Source organism: Pongo pygmaeus, chromosome 6, assembly GCF_028885625.2.
Source record: "Pongo pygmaeus isolate AG05252 chromosome 6, NHGRI_mPonPyg2-v2.0_pri, whole genome shotgun sequence".
NCBI lineage: Eukaryota > Metazoa > Chordata > Mammalia > Primates > Hominidae > Pongo > Pongo pygmaeus.
The window spans coordinates 134,891,385-134,909,370 of NC_072379.2; the positions used below are offsets into that span (position 1 = coordinate 134,891,385).

The 17,986-nt window shown below is 36.3% G+C and overlaps 1 protein-coding gene across 1 annotated transcript in view; it reads right to left on the reverse strand.

Moving 5' to 3' along the window:
- Positions 1–17,986, reverse strand: part of MTPN (myotrophin) — a 50,712-nt gene that overhangs the window by 11,670 nt on the left and 21,056 nt on the right. Inside the window, exons 2-3 of the mRNA XM_054495367.2 lie at positions 13,061–13,174; positions 12,143–12,226 (exon numbers count right to left, since the gene is read on the reverse strand). Coding sequence (XP_054351342.1) covers positions 12,143–12,226; positions 13,061–13,174 — 198 coding nt within the window. The remainder of the gene's footprint in view (positions 1–12,142; positions 12,227–13,060; positions 13,175–17,986) is intronic.

Sequence of the window (17,986 nt, forward strand, 5' to 3'; positions counted from 1 at the left end):
AGAATCAAATACAAAACGAATGTCTGAAAGGACTAAGACTGCAGTTGAGGATTAAAGGCAATTCAAGGAATATTGGCAATGTTTCTAGTTTAACATTTTATGACAGATACTTATCAGGTCAGGATTCTAGCAACCTTCTGTTGATTTGAACTGACAGGAAGTGAATATAAAACTTTAAAAAGCCACTGAAACAGCTTTACAGAGTTCAAGCTCTTTATCATTCCATAGAAGCATGCTGATGTCCTCACTGAGAAATTTTTATTTCAAACACAGACTTTCTCAGTCAAAATCAAATCAGAAACAGAAAATAGAAAGGAGAGAAGGCCTACTGAAGACGGTCACACTAACAACAGTAACATCCGACAAGAGCTTGACATGACTATACTAAGAAAGAAACCAAGACTGAGCCCGGCTAAAGCTTAGCTAGTGTAAGGACAATTAACCAAAACTTCAACAGACCCCCGAGGGTTGGATGCCGCTAAGTCTTCAAGGAAATCATCATGTCTTGTTACTCTGCTTAAGAGAAAAGTATATAATACCCTTAAGAAATTTTCTATCCAAAATAGTTATTTTTTACCCTTATAAAGGCTTTTTTCTCCCCCCCACAGTACTTGTTACTACCTGAAATTAAGTTACATTTATTTATATACCTGTTTACTCTGTCTTCCCTCTAGAAAATGAGGTGTTACTCTGTCTTCCCTCTAGAAAATGAGGTGTCCAAGAGGGGAGGATCTGTTTACCTTGTTAAGTCCTATATCCCCAGTATTTAAATGAATACAGTGTGTACTTCCTTTTGATATTAAATGTCTCATGAAGACTTGGAAAAACGTAAAGGATCAAAGACATTCTTTGTTCTTTCCCTGGAACCACCCAATTACCTCTCATTCAATTGTTAGATTCTCTGTGAAGCCTGCTGGGATTTCCCAGGCAGCTGGTGCCCTGGAGATCACAGGTCAATACTGTAGCTCACTCAGCATCTGACACAACCCACTTCCAACCTGCTCTTCTTTGCTTTCCTCTACTACAGAGGCTGAAAATAAATGAAATCCTCAGACTCCCTTAAAGCTACAGGTGACTGACTATCTGACCTACTTTTGGCCTTAGCTCTTTCCCCCCTCTTCCTGTTGTCAACAGACACAATGCCTGGCGGTTCAGTAGTTATCTTGTGACCATAAGGATTGGGGAAAATGCGGCGGGTGCCCAGTGTGGGTTATCAACAACATACACAGTGGAGGCAGTCACTTAGCCTTGGACTGCACACCTTCAGACTTTCTTGTTTAGATCATTGTAGTAAGGGTTTTTGTTACTCATGGCTGAACTCCACCTTTCTTAGGGAACTTACCACAGTCTGTAATTAACCATTAACAGGTACGTCTTCCCCAAATTAGGCTGAGCTCCATGAAGGAAGGGGTCCTGTTGTATTTGTCCCTGTGGCTTTAATACCTAGGATAATGCCTGGTAGCCAGCAGATGCTCAATAAATATTAAATGAAAAAAATTCACATCTGGGTCATAGTAACAGAAATATTACCCTTAGTGAACACAAGCATCCAAATTAAAAGGAAAAATTATTTTTTAAAAAATACTATCTTGTCTAAGTATGTACTACTATATCATTAGAAAGAATACTGTCAATTATTTTGAATCAATTTATATGCATTTTAGAACAGTCTTGAGAAACTGTACTATACTCACAAAGAACTCCATTATCTCATGATTTGAGGCAACTGTTTGTAGCTCCATGGTACTATGAGAAAATGTTCAGAATCTGAAAACCTTACACTGTTTAAATATATACTTAAATATTACCATTACCATAGAACTTAAACATATGATTCAATTTCGGAAACTACTAAAAATGGATTTGGTATTTAGTGACATTAAAAATTATTCAAATACCTACAATTATACATACTTTGCAGTTTTATCTACTGGTGCAGTATGATTTCATAGCACATTTAATTTCATATTTAATTTACATATTGATACAGGAGACAGAGTAAAGACAATTTCTGGATACCCTATAAGGTCTTAATATAATACAAAACACAGTGATTGTTACCTCCCTTACATTTTTCGTAGCAGTTTTGAGTTTTTAATGTAACAGTAAAAATATGTAACTACATTTTTCTCACAGCAGTCCACTGAAGTAGGCATTGTTAACTCCATTTTGTAGACAGGCTCTCAAGCTCAGTTAAGAAACTTGCCCAAGGTCAGTCAACAAATACGAAAACTAGAACCATCTGACTCCAAATTTTGTATTCTATACCACATTTAGCTGAAAATTACCCATGGCCTCTCCCCCCAAAATGTTAGGGACAAGACTAGATTTTGGAATTTATTACCTTTAGATATCTGCAGCTTATTTTTATCTTACAGAAAATGAAAGAACTGTGGGATGGCACACATACGACATGTCATCTGTTGCGCACTCTGACACCACAGCATCTTTTCATAGACACTCAATTCACAAGTCCATTCCGTGAATCTTTACTGAGTTTCTGTTAAGTGGCAGATATAGCTTTGGTAAATAAAATGTTACTGGAACATAGCTAGGCTCATTCATTTACATGTTGCTTATGGCTGCTTTTGCATCACAGTAGCAGAGATGAGAAGCTGTAATGGAGACCATAAGGCACAGAAAGCCCCAAATGTTTACTACCTGGCCCTTAACAGAAAATGTTTGTTGCCCACTGTTCTAGGGCATTAGGGAGAATCAGAGACTAGTTCTCATATATTTCATAGTGTGGCAAGTACTAAAAATAGGAAAGACCATTACCTTCTTTGATTCTTAGAATAATCCTGGGGTATGAATACTATTAAACCCACTGAGTTCAGATGTCAAGTGATTTACTAGCTATGAAGTTACAGAACCAGGCCTTAAATCTAGGTTTACTAACTTCATTGCCAAGCTCCTCTATCTGCACCACTCTGCTTCTCCAACAACGTGCTAAGTATGCAATGGGGAATGTCATATGAACCAAAGCATTTGTTGAGAACTTTAATTTACCAAGTGGGCTAAGTGTTGATGCTGTTGTCTAATCTCTTTAACTTTTCCAAAAATTCAATTCTTAAAATGTCAATTAAAATCTAAAGAGGCAGGTACTTCAAGTTTTCCAAGAAGCGGCTCAAACTTACTCAAATGACAAAAACTAACAAATGAGACTCATACACACGTGAGCAATAAGACATTTTATGTTTCGTTTTATTCCTTATTTGAACACAGTTAACTATAGTTCATTTTCAGTTGCATATATAATGGTCTTGGATTTGTTCTTATGGTACCCCTAGTAAAAATATGACTTTAATATCACTATAGCAATCATATTTAACATGAATAGAAAGATCATTTCAAGGTTTCAGAGAAAAATTCATCATGGAAATAGGATGGGTTAAAGCACAAGTGAGCCTTCAAATTACTCCTCTTTAAGGACAGTCACATATTGAGCTGTTATATTACTTTTTTTTTTTGAGACGGAGTTTCATTTTTGTTGCCCAGGCTGGAGTGCAATGGCATGATCTCAGCTCACTACAAACTCCACCTCCCGGGTTCAAGCTATTCTCCTGCCTCAGCCTCCTGAGTAGCTGGGATTACAGGCACCTGCCACCATACCTGGCTAATTTTTTTTTGCATTTTTAGTAGAGATGGGGTTTAACCATGTTGGCCAGGCTGGTCTCGAACTCCTGACCTCAGGTGATCCACCCGCCTCGGCCTCCCAAAGTGCTGGGATTACAGGCATGAGCTACTGTGCCCTGCCGCTGTTATATTACTTAAGAGGTGGTACATCCTAAGTTTCAGACAAAAAAGTATGTCCACACTTGAAACAAAGTTCTTCTCATAAAGTTTTTCTTCAGGGAACCCTCACTCCTACAGCAAAGCCTTTCCTTTCCTGAGAAGCACATCAATCCTAAAGTCTTCGTACTTGCTGAGAATTCATGATGTGCTCGGCATTTCAGCGAGTGGCTTATACACATTATCTCACTTAAGTACTTGCTATACTGAGAGGCAGTATAATGTAATGGTTACAGACACAGGCTCTAGAGCAAAATTGACTGGATTTGAATTCCAACTCCCCTTCTTATTGTGTGATGCTGGGCAAATTTCCTAAATCATTTTGTGCCTCTGTTTCCCCAATGGTAAAATGGATAAAAAATATACTTACTTTATAAGACTACTGTGGTGATTAAATAAGTTAATATACACAAAGCCCTCAAAACTGTACTTGTACATAGGAAATGTCATCTAACTGTGAGCTATTTTATCCTCATATCAACTCTATGTGATAAATACAGGCCTATGTTACAGAAGAGAAAGCTTAGGCTGAGATATTAAGAAACTTGCTCAAACCCACAGAGTTATTAAGAAGCAGAACTGAGAACTAAACTTGTGTGTGTGTAGGTGTGTGGCACCCCAGCACATAGCATAGATCACTAACAGAAGCTAAAATGATGTGCTGTAGTCTAAAAGAGCTAAATAGTTAACGACAATGAACTTACACCGTGGGTATACTTGTGTATGAGATTTGTGAAACCTACAAAACAGTCTAACAATTGGTTCTTCAGTTATTTATGGGGTAAATCTTGTAGATATATCACTCTGGTAGGCCCTTTATGACACAGTTTCTTAAAAATAAGACAATTCAGTAAGGCACTGCTGAGCTCTTTGAGGAAGACCAGTCCTAAAACTTTTTTGAAACCCAACTTGACCATGTTATATGGAACAGAATTTTGGGGTTCCAAATAATCCTAAAATGTGAGTGGGGGAATATCTGAAGCTATTCAGATTTTATTGGAGGTATGTAGTAATTCAAGTAACAAATAGTAATTCAAGTAAATATTTGTTCTGCCTGCGGGCACACCAATTTGCTTATGCTGAAAAGGGCTGACTTTCAGCCCTTGTATCTTACACATTTGATTCCCAATTCAAGTAGCACATTCTGCACCACAGACACTTCCCTGAGGAGTCAACAATGCTCATACTTGAGAGGGATATTCAAGTTTTACTAACTGGCTGCGTGATTAAAAAGAAAAAGCACAGAAAATACATTTATCAAAAACATGAATGTTACCAGACAAGATGGTTTTTTCTATTTCCTCAGCAGACTGAATTTCAGTATTTTTAAATCTCTATAGCAATTATACATAAAACATAAAACATTTTGACTTCCTTTAAATAAGAATGCAGTTGAGTATACCTTTGTTCTCAAGCCAGGAATAGTTAACTTACAGAGTGGTCTGAAGCAGCTGAGTCACTAAAATTAGTGTTGCATAACCATCAGTGGTATATTATATATAGTCGTTGTTGTAAGATTAGAGTTGGCTTCCTGAGGAGATAAATTCTTTTGACACAGAAGCAGAGAAAAAAAGGAAAACAAAAAAGCAGTTCTTTTGGGCTTTCTCCTCTCAGGTATAGCTCAGTATGCTAAATATCACTAGTAACAAAATGATAGCTTATAATAACAAATTAAGTATGCTGTCAGCTTATTTTTGTAATCTAAGAATAAAATTACAATGTTTTGAAACTTTCATTAAATTCTCAACTCATGGGATTTTGATTCTCTCATGCTGGGGTACAACTTTTTCTATTTATAAGAATTCATATTTCTATAGGCGATTGAGAGGTCATTTTTAATAGCAGTATATACCATGTAAGGCATGGAGTGTAAACACACCAGCATAAATGACTGAAAGCTTATCTATCTAAATTCTAAATTATAGCAAATATAACATCTTTAAACGATTGATAAAAGTAGTAAATATTTAGGATATTTCCCCACAATACCCCATAGTTGATTATTTAGAAATAGTATTCCTTAGGATTAGGAATACTGAACTTCTTAAAATTCGTTATTAAAATTATAAGGAATTATGTACATTATATGGAATTTTAATGAGTATTACAGAAAATATAATCTTCAATATTACATGTATTATGTTAATATTAGAAATGTGCAACATGAGGCGTGGTGGCCCACGCCTGTAATCCCAGCACTTTGGGAGGCCGAGGCAGGCAGATCACCTGAGGTCAGGAGTTTGAGACCAGCCTGGTCAACATGGCAAAACCCCGTCTCTACTAAAAATATAAAAATTAGCTGAGTGTGGTAATCCCAGCTACTTGGGAGGCTGAGGCAGGAGAATTGCCTGAACCTGTGAGCTGAGATCCCGCCATTGCACTCCAGCTTGGGGCACGGAGGGAGACTCTGTCTCAAAAAAATAAATAAAATAAAATGAAAATAAATGTGCCACATGATAGTGTATTAATGCTATAGGCAAACTACTATTATTTCTCTTACAGAATTGTCAAAACTAGATTAAGATGTCCAATTATATGTAACTGTGAAAAATACAGTAGTCTCCTTTTATCTGTAGGAGACATATTTCAAGACCTCCAATGGATGCCTTGAAACCACAGACAGTAATGAACCCTAATATATACAGCCACATGTCGCTTAACAAGGGAATTTCGTCATTGTGTGAACACCACAGAGTGTCCTTACATAAACCTAGATGGTATGGCCTACTACACACGTAGGATATATGTTATAGCCTATTGCTCCTAGGCTACAAACCTATATCCAGTATGTTACTGTACTGAATATTATAGGCAGCTGTAACACGATGGTAAGTATTTGTGTATCTAAACATAGAAAAGGTATGGTAAAAATACAGTATAAAAGATAAAAATGGTACACCTGTATACGGCACTCATCATCAATGAAGCCTGCAGGACTGGAGGTTGTTCTGAGCGAGATGAGTGGTGAGTGAAGGTGAAGGCCTAGGACATTACTATACACTACTATAGACTTTACAAACACTGTATACTTAGGCTACACTAAATTTATAAGAAAAATTTTCTTTTTTCAGCAATAAATTAACCTTAGCTCACTGTAACTTTTTTACTTTATAAACTTTTAAATGTCTTTAACATTTTGACTGTTTTGTAATAAAGCTTAGCTTAAAACACAAGTACACTGCACAGCTGTAGAAAAATATTTTCTTTATATTCTTATTCTATAAGTTTTTATCTAATTAAAAATTTTTTAAAACTTTTTTGTTGAAAACTAACACACAAACACGAGCCTAGACCTAGACCTACACAGGGTCAGGATCATCAATATCACTTTTTCCACCTCCATATCTTGTCCCATTGGAAGATTTTCAGGGGCAAGAGAATACATGGAGCTGTCAACTCGTATGATAAAAATGCCTTTTTCTAGAATACCTCCTGAAGGACATGCCTGAAGTTCTTTTACATTAACTTTTTTTTTTTAATAAGTAGAAGAAACTCTAGTCTAAAATAAGAATAAAAAGCATAGTATAGTAAATACATAAACATATAACATAGTCATTACCAAGTATTATGTATGACCAGCAGTGAGGTAGGTTTGTTTACACCAGCATCTCCATAAGCACACTGTTGACTGAAACGTCATTATATGGCACATGACCGCACTATGTTTTTTTTACTATACATACATACCTATGATAAAGTTTAATTTATAAATTAGGCACAGTAAGAAATAACAATAATAATAAAATGGAACAATTATAACGTTAATAAAAGTTAACTGTAATAAAAGTTATAGGAATGTGGTGTCTCTCTCACAAAGTATCTTAGTAACGTGCTCACCATGACCATGGGTAACTGCAGAAAAGGGGGACTACTGTAAATGAATTCTGAACTTGGGAAAGTCCATCAGCTAATACTATTTAAGAATATGATTTCATGTTTAGCCCCCTTCTAATGTGTTTGTGCAACCTTGCTATTATTCAAGTGTTTAAGATTTTAATCAGAAAGACCAGTTTAGTAATGAACAGGGAAAATCCCAGATAAGTGTCCTATAAAGTCTTGTTTGGCTACATTAAACAATCTTTTCAAAAATAAGTGCTAGCACAGTCTAATAAAAGCATCCAGAAGGATACACACTCACCTTGTAGCATTTAGGGAAGCAACATCTTACCACTGAGGGTTAGGGTTTTAAAACGCTGTGCCTTATAAATTTCAAACTATTTATGAGCTAGAGCAGGGGTTGGCAAACTATGGCCTGGATATTTGTTTTTGTATATAAAGTTTTACTGGGATGCAGCCATGCCCATCCGTTTATGTATTGTCTATGGCAATGTTACATCAGTGACCATGTAGTTTACAAAGACATGCCTTTGCAAAAGTGGTATGCCTAGGAAAAAGTTTGCCAACTTTTGAACTGAAGGACTTTTTAATACCACCTTTTAAATATCCTTTTCATTCCAAAAATTTCCTGGTTAAGATTTTTTAGGGCAAATAAAGGGGAACCTTATTTCACTGAGATAATTATAATTCTAAATGACACATGATTATACAGGCTGCCTATTATTGTTTTGATAAAAACAGGCATTGGGCTTGGCCTCTCCACAGACTGCTGTACTGGTCAGTTGCCACTTTTCTATTATGAGTGTCTGTTTCATACACTCACATCAGCTTCTTCACACTCTCATTCCTCTGCTGCTGCTACCTCTTCGAGGATGCTTCTTGAGCCTGCATTAATTATCTGCCTCCTTTCCCTTGCTGCTTCTTGCTAGTTTTACCATGTTTCTCAGGTATTCTGGATTTGGTGAAAATACCAGAAGCTTTGATCATCTCATATTATTTACCTTATTTGGTTCTAGCTTATTTTTTAAAAACTTCAGTGTTAAATATTTGTTTAGAGTTATTCACATACTAATTCACACTAACTTCTTACTTATCATTCCCCTTGCATCTCAATCTTTCCTTTTGGGTTTAATTTGCTTCTTCCTGAAGTGCATCCAACTTATCACTCCATTTGTTGCTTGGGGGTACTGGGCACCTCTGGGCGTGGCCTTGGATCAGCTCTTGCCTTTTCAACAATACTCTTGCTCTTATTTGGGAATTTCTTCTTTGGTCCTACCCTGCCTGTTTTCTGTCTTTCAAGGTTTCCTTATAATTTCTTGTTTGATGGATCCAATTCTTCTGGTCCAAAGCAGATACTGATCAACTCACTTTAAAAACATCTTCTCTGTCATTGGGGGCAAAAAGGGAATACCACAGAATGTGCTCAGACCTAAACTTTGAAATGGAAGCCTCCCATCTGTTGATCTCTACATTTTTCTCATTTACCAGCTTGCCAATTAAAAATGAGGCCACAAGTCTTTTTACCTGCAGATATGTACATGTTCCATTTCTCATTAACTGACCTGACAGTACTTCTGAAAGGCAATTTCAAGTAATAGTAAGAACACAGGCTGCTGAATCCTACATCTTGGAACAAATCTTGATTCCATTACATTGTATTTGACTTTCAAGCAGTTAGCCCACCCTAGGATAAATGGTTTCCTTATCCATAAAAGACAGATAATAACACCTAAGTATTTGGGTTTATAAAAAATTATAAATGATACAGCATATCATATAAAGTTTGACTTCAAATAGTCTAGCAATCATGTTTGTTTTTCTGATTTCTCCCCTATTAGTTGTGATCATACTGAGTTTCTAAATCCCTGTTTATTATTTTGCCTTTTTTCCTATGCTAAGGATAAATCAACTGGATAATGTATTGGAAATGTCAATGAATCTGCAAAGTTCTTAAACCAAGTCTTTTCAAGTGAATTCATAATAATCCATAAGAATTCTACTTTTGATAAAAGGCAGAACAAATTAGACTTAATATAAACACTGATTATAACTTTTAAAAGATGCACTGGAACAGCTCTATTTTAGCAACTAAGAATTTTTGAAAGAGTATAATCAATTTTCAAAAAAAATCTGCCTAACAAAACTACAGGGTATCCATTAAAGAAGCTTATGCAATAATAAAATCAAAGCAATTAATTTTGAAAAAGCAGAACTAAAATGTACTATGCTGATTTCAAAAAGAAGAAAATCTCTTTCATATAAAACAAGAGCTCTACATGGTTACAAACGGTCTGCTACCAACATAGCTATCTCCAAATGTCACTTATTTGGCTAAAAAAAGTCAAGGTTCAGACACAAAAGAACAAAATGGGCATAAGCAAAAGAAAAAACAAACTAGTTAAAAGTAAGACAACTCACAATCATTAATTTAGCAACACAGTACACACACAGAGAACCTTCTGGGATGACATCTTAGGGCCTAACGTACATGCAAATCAAGCCAACTTTTCAGGAACTCATTTAATGTTTTCAACTCTTTAACAATGGAAACTTACAACCACAAGGTCTCAATGACCTGAAGCCTCATGTTTTGGGAATAAGGAATACAGAACAATGGTTTGGGTTCTCTATAGCATAAAAATTATATCCTGTTTTGTTTTTCCCAAGAGGACAGAGAGGTCTAACACAAAGAAAAATTGTTCTGATCTACAGTTTGAGATATGGTTAGAAGGAAAGAGTGCATTTAGGGCAGCTCATTTAGTAAATGACAAGGGACCTAAGCAAAAAATGATCCCATGGAGGTTTTTATTTTCAGAGAACAAAACCCTTCGCTGGGTAAAAAAAGGTCAGGGAAAAAGAGGGAAAGAAGGGTAAGGAGGGAGTCCTCCATTTCTTTTGAGAGCTAGCAGATAGGCTGAAGCCATGGAAATAAAGCCAATGCTAAGGAAGAGACCTGAGACAGACCAAAAATAAAAATAAAAAAATCAGATCATGGACATGTGTCTTAAATCCAGGGTCAAGCTGTGCTTCAACTGTACAGTTATATAAATTAATAAGATCTCTTTACTGTTTAAGCCTGTCTGAGCTGGGTTCAGTTACTTGCAAGACAGAGTCCTAACTAATACAATATTGAAATTATATAAATCTTTCATAAATAGCAAATCTGTTTTTGATACAGTAAGCAAAAATATTTCCCAGGGATGAAATTATCTAGCAGTATTCAAAGGTACTTTGTAATCCTTTCACGGATCTTGGGGAAGGATGAACAGTAAAGAGAAAGACAGTGACTGGAAATCTTTGTGAGCACACCCTATCACAGATGCTGGATCCACTAGCGTCAAAGAGTAATATTTCCATTTATTTTGGCTTTTGGACAAATGCATCATTCTTATCAGTAAGGTATAAAAATTGCTCTTGATATATAACCCAAACCCAAACAACAACAAACATATTTAAAGAAATCCAGTAATTGTGGTTAACATGAAGCTATGGGTAGAAAAAACCCTAGCTCTATTTAGAGGACCCAAATTAACTGCTTTTAGAACCATATCTTTACATAGTTGTCAATAAAGTGTTAAGAGATAAATGTGCTATCTTCTTTCCCAATTTTCTTCGTATCTTACTGAAGCTGACACTACAAAGCATTAAAATCCTCTTCAGCCTTAGTTATAATAAAAGCTACTACTTATTGAGTGCTTACTATGTATTAGGCACTGTGGCAAAATGCTTTATATACATCTACTTATTTCTGTTTTTCTCTTGCTTCTTTTAGCAGGGCTTAAGATCCCAAATGAAATATTATAAACAACACTTTCCAGAGTATGGTCATAAAATGACAAGGCTGGGATTAAATACTAGTGATAATACTGTAACTGGTAATATTTTCTGAAGATTTCTTGCTTTCCAACATCTGTAGGATCCATCTAATACAGCTAGAACGGCTGCAACTAAATGGTTAATTTCTGAGTCTGGATTTTGAACTCCATCTAAGGGCTTATAATAGCAAAGACAAAAAAGGTAGGAAAACTCCAAATTTACCACTATCTCAAGCATATCAAGAAACCAGATAACTTGGAGAGTCCTTACTTACAGCAAACTACCTCTAACCATTTTGCTCAGTATGTATTCCAGAAAATGAAACATATACATTTCAAACCAGTGCTACTCAAACATGGTGTATGAACCTGGTGCCAGTCCACAAAGTGTTACTATCCAAAATGACATTCTTCTATATCATCAAGTACAATGGTTATTTCAAGCTGGTTTGTGTGTGTGTGTGTGTAAAATATTTTCTTGACAAAGAAGACTGCTGATTTATATTCACCCAAGCTCCTTACCTACCACAAACTGGTAACAGTTTATGGGCCAGCTATTTTGAGTAACACTACACCTCAATTTTGTATATTGCTTCCAGTTTTCTGTCCCTGCTGCCACACAAAATTCAAACAAATTAACAAATACTTGGCTTAAACACAGTAATAGAAAAAGCAATACTATTAGCAATTGACCTCACCTTTGACAGAAGCAATTTCACACAGGAAACATGACCCTCATAGACAGCAGACAGAAGAGGAGTAATATGATGTTTATCTGGAGCCTATGAAATAATAAACAGAGATAACCTTATCTGTTTTTCATTTCTTCCTACTTTCTAGTTTTAACTAGAAAACTCTTTCGAGATTTACCTACTTGCCTTTCTACAAAATAAATAAATAAATCAATCCACAGAGTCAAGTGTCTAGTTTCTTAGAGCTACCACAGACCCAAGTCCACGAGCAATGTCTTTCCTTAGGAGTCAGAGTAGTAGAGCATAGGGAGCAGGGCTTTGACCTCAGCTCAAATCTTGGCTCTGCCACTTACTGTGGTACTATTATTTAGCCTCTCCAAGCCTTGATTCCCCACAACTGTAGAAATGCCAATGTGGTCCAGTAAGGGAAGACAGGGGTAAAACACAGCCAAAGAGGAGGTAAAAGGGCCGGGTAGCATGGCATCCCTTGAAATACAGAAGCTACAAAAGGCTAAAGTTGGGAGATGACTGCGCTTATCTGACCACTTGCCCATTGACCTTTGTCCAATAATCCAGTTTAGATTTAGCCTATGACTGCAGAGTCCTGTGCTGTATTACATCATAGCCATTTGTTACCCACAGATAGTGCTAACTCCCCAAGCTTTAGAACTTGAAAAGCAACAGCCACAGGGGAAACATCCTAACCTTCAATTTTTGTCAGCTTAAAAAAGTCAGCTTTTTCGGCTTATTTTTAAAAATCCCACCACTGTATTTCTAAGTTATAGGCAATTTGGCATAATTTCAGACTGTATTCTTATTTAGAATGAAGTTTCTACAAATAGCTATTTTATAATCTATAGAAAACAATTACCCATAGCATATTAACAGAAAATTTTTTCAAGAATGATCACGTCCTCTACGTACATTAATATCTGCTCCTTTCAGCAGCAGAAATTCCAGGATTTCAAGCTGCCCACAATCTGCTGCATAATGAAGAGGCTTCCTTCCACCTTCTAGTGTCCGGTTGACATCTTCTCCCTTGTAAGAAAACCAAATGAAAACAATATTTATATGAATGGAAGACTGAAGAAGTGAAATGAAGCACCTGATATTTTTACTTTCTTAAAGCTGTTAAGAGTTTCATGAAACAATTAACATTTCTTGCAAAATAAAATAACCAAAAACTTGAAATGAAATTCTGCACAAGAGTTAACATATAGTATGATGGAAATTCAAGCCACAATTAGTTAAGCTGAAGACAATATACAATAATGATAAATATAACGAAATACATTACTGTCCTCCATTTCTAAGGAGTTCAATCAGCATGTCAATATGTGACCACAAAAGACTAGTGAGTTCAAGCACTGAGATTTTACACAGTTCATATTACATGTATTTTAATTCTTCAAAGAAAGTATTCCCACTTTGATGTAGGCAACCATCAATATCACAATGTAATTTCAGTATTAGGTATTAAGAATTTATTTCATTTAACATTCAGTAGAGCCCAATTGTGTGGCAGGCACTGTGCTAGACAGTAGGAAGACAGTGGTCAGCAAAATCAGACATGACTCCCAACTGTATGAAGCTTACCATCTGGGGTTGAGGGGCAGATATTAATAATCACATAATTAAACATATAATTTCAAAATACAAGTGCTACAAAAAAAGGAACTCAGGGCTTTCAGAAGAACATGACAATGCTGGTGATGAATGGAGGTATAGTGCCAAAAAAATGAACTTAAGTCTAAAAAAGTCATTTTCATTCACTGAAGATTAAGAGAGACTAAAAATGATGACTACCTTCTCTATGGACCAGCTGCAATACATCTGGCACTGTGATACACCCATTGTTTCTAATCTTCAAACTACCCCAAGAAGAGAAAACCTCCATCTAATATATGAAAACTCTAAAGCTGAAAGAGGTTAAATAACTTTTTACTGTGGTTCAGTTAGTAACAGAGTAGAGATTTAAACCCATTCTCTTTCTGTACCAACATGCTGTTTCTAATTCAGTATTTGCCCCTTCCCTCTTAGGAGAGGTCAGATTTTACTGAGGAGCAAAACATCCTATATTCTCTCAGTCGGGTGTGGTGGCTCACACCTGTAATCCCAGCACTTTGGGAGGCCAAGACTGGTACATCACTTGAGCCTAGGAGTTCAAGACCAGCCTGGGAAACATGGCAAAACCCCATCTCTACTAAAAATATAAAATTAGCCAGGCGCGATGGCATGCTCCTGTGGTCCAGCTACTTGGGAGGTGAGGTGGGGGGATCACCTGAGCCCAGGAAGTTGAGGCTGCAGTGAGCCATGACCCTGCCACTACACTCCAGCCTGGGTGATAGGAGTGAGACCCTGGCTCAGACAAACAAAGTTTATTTTCTCAACAATTGTATTATTCACTTAGCATAGTCTGGTCAACTCGTCAAGCCATACCCTGAATCAAGATGTTCAGAGCCCTATCATTTTATAGCCACTATAAACCATTCTTTCAAACACACATACTCCAAACTCCTCCAAACTCCCCTTCCCCTTTGTCACTTATGCCTGCTCCCTCCTTCCTTCCCATTAATTTAAATACTATAGGTCCTACAAGCCTCAATCAAATTTAAGATTTACTTTGTCTACGAAATTTTCCATGATAATGGTAAGCTCTCTTTCTCATAAAACTCACAGGAATCAGTTAGTATTTAAATATATGGTACCCTTACAACTTGGTGTATGCCTTCTTTCCCAACAGAATGCAAATTCCTTGAGAGTAGAAATTATATGTTTTCCTCTTTATATTTTCCTACAGTATGATGTGGGAGTTAAGAACAGGAGCTCCACCACCATTAGACCTTGGGCAAGTTACTTACTTTCTATGTGCAGAGATGACAGTACCTACAGCTCATGGAGTTGTGGGGGTTAAACTACATGATCCATGTAAGGCACTTAAATATCACACTAGCTAATATTAATAGAAATACGGTTAGCATAAGTATTATCTATGTATATAATAGGTATACTCAATTATGAATTTACTTATTTTTAAGCATTCTGAGAGAAGGGTGATATCAACGGTCTACCATAGCAACCAATGGTGTCAGTGAAGCATTAAAGGAACTAAATTATAGAGTGTTTCCAAATTCCAGCCCACATGTGTATTTCAAATATATATATTTTTGGAGGATCAAGAGTTTCATCAGAAAGCATTTTCCTACTCTGAAATATTAGATGATAAAACAATCTTTCTAAGTTAAGACTACTTCAATAATTCAAAGCAATAATTTCTAATGGATTGTTTACTTAAGTTAATATGTGATACATGCATTACAACAGGGCCTCCTGTAAATCAGAAGGATATAGAAGGAATGTATAATGTATATATGTAACATAATGTAAATATATAGTGTCTATATAATGTCTATATAAGGATGTATAATGTGCCTAAAATTACTGGAGACCAGGTTAGCACTCCAACTCTACCACTTAGTTGTGGGACCAGAGACCAGGTACTTTCTAAATTTTAGTTTCCTTATCTGTAAAATGGGAATAGAAATGCCTACACTTCACAGGGTTTCAGTGTGTCACTGGAAGAGATAACCCATGCAAAGTGTTTAGCATAGTGTCTGACACATTGTTTAATAAATGTTTAATGAAGGCTATTATATTTAATAAGGGTTCACTATTATTTTTGTGGATTCCTGGTACTGGCTTATACTAGACAAAAGATTATTCAAAATAGGATGAAGGCAGGTTTCTGCATAATGGTTGAAATATGAATAATTGAAGACATTTATTGTAACATGCTTTATATTCAAAATCAAATTTAAATAGTAAGGGTGAACTGGCATACCACCTTAGTCTTTATTCACAACTACAAAAATGTCGTTGAGACAAAGAATGCTTAACAATTCAGATAAAATTAGTTTTCCTCCCATTATTAACATGTCCTTTCTATTAATATTAGCTAGACAGGATTAACCAGACGAGTCTTTAGAGTGAGACAAAGCAAATAAATAAGTGCAATAAATCATCAATAAGATCTTTGTCAAAGATACTTCCGTAAACCAAAAATGTTACATCCTTCAGGGCTGGGCACGGTGGCTCACGCCTGTAATCCCAGCACTTTGGGAGGCTGAGGCGGGAGGATCACGAGGTCAGGAGATCGAGACCGTCCTTGCTAACACGGTGAAACCCCGTCTCAACCAAAAAACACAAAAAATTAGCCGGGCGTGGTGGCGGGCACCTATAGTCCCAGCTACTTGGGAGGCTGAGGCAGGAGAATGGCATGAACCCCGGAGGCAGAGCTTGCAGTGAGCCGAGATTGTGCCACTGCACTCCAGCCTGGGCGACAGAGCGAGACTCCATCTCAAAAAATAAAAAATGTTATACCCTCCCTTGCACTCTTAATACGAGTGCAAAATGCCTATGAAATGGAGTTGTGAGTTTAAACTTTCTCCTTTATTCCTTCAGACATTTACATTACAATTCTTATTTTAGCAGACAAAAAGATGATGAGACTGAAAAGGCTTTGTGTGACTGACAGAAAAAAATCCTTGTCAGCAGGGCCTTAGCAAAGCAGTACTTATAGAGAAATTTATAGCACTAAATGCCTATACTGGAAAAATAGAAAGATTTCAAATGAATAATCTTTGTATTTCCATCATAAGAAACTGAAAAAAAATTAAATCCAAAATAAGCATGAAAAAGAATAAAGATCAGGGTAAAAATCAAAGAAACAGAAAACAGAAAAATGAGAGGAATCAAAAGCTGATTCTTCAAGATCAATACAACTGATTAGCCTCTAGCAAACGTCATCAGGAAAAGAGCGAAGATACAAAGTGCCAATATCGGACAACAGATTACCTCCCCACAAAGAAACCTTCAGACTCCAGATGGCACCACTGTAAATTCTACCAGACATTTAAGGGAAGAAATAATACCAATTCTACCCACTCTTCCCGAAAATGGAAGAGATGGGATGTTATCTCAACTCATTTTATGAGTTCAGCATTACTGTGATTCTAAAACAAGACAAAGATGTTATAAGAAAATACTGTATGCCAATATTCCTCATGAAAAGTGATGGAAAAATTTTACACAAAATTTTAGCAAACGTAATCCAACACTACGTAAAAAGGATAATATACCATGACCCAGTGGGGTTTATCCCAGGAATAACGTTGATTTAATATTCGAAAAGTCAGTGAATATAATTTACCATTTTAATAAACAGAGAAAGCCACATGATTGATCATCTCAATGGATTATAAAAAAAAAAAACACCCAATATTCATTTGTCATCAGAATTTAGCAAACTAGGATAAGAAGGAAACTTCCTTGGCCTACAAAAAACCTACATTTAAGATCATACTTAATTGTTGAAAGACTGAATGCTTTCCTCCTAAGATCAGGAACAAGACAAGGATGTCTGTTCTTACCACTTCAATGTTGCACTAGCGGTTCTAATCAGTACAACCAGGCATGAAAAGAAATAAAAGGCATCCATTTCGAGAAGGAAGAATTAAAGCTGTCTTTATCTGCAGATCCCGTGGTTAGGGGGGTGCTGAATGACAATTTCACCAGGTTTTCAGCAGTCTTGATGGGTGGTAGGTCCAACAGTGGTGATGAAATACGAAAGGAAGATAGTGCTCTATATAGTTCCTTTCTTCCCTGCCTCCAGTCTATACTCTAGGCCTTAGTGACATCAGCAGAGATAAAGATACCTATTCTGTAATCTTCATTCTAACTTCATAAAACGTTACCAGCTACAGAGAAAAATGAAACCCTAATTTTCTTTCCCAAATTCTGGGGATAGAGAAGAGAGATACACAATATTAACACGTTCCTTAGCTCACATGG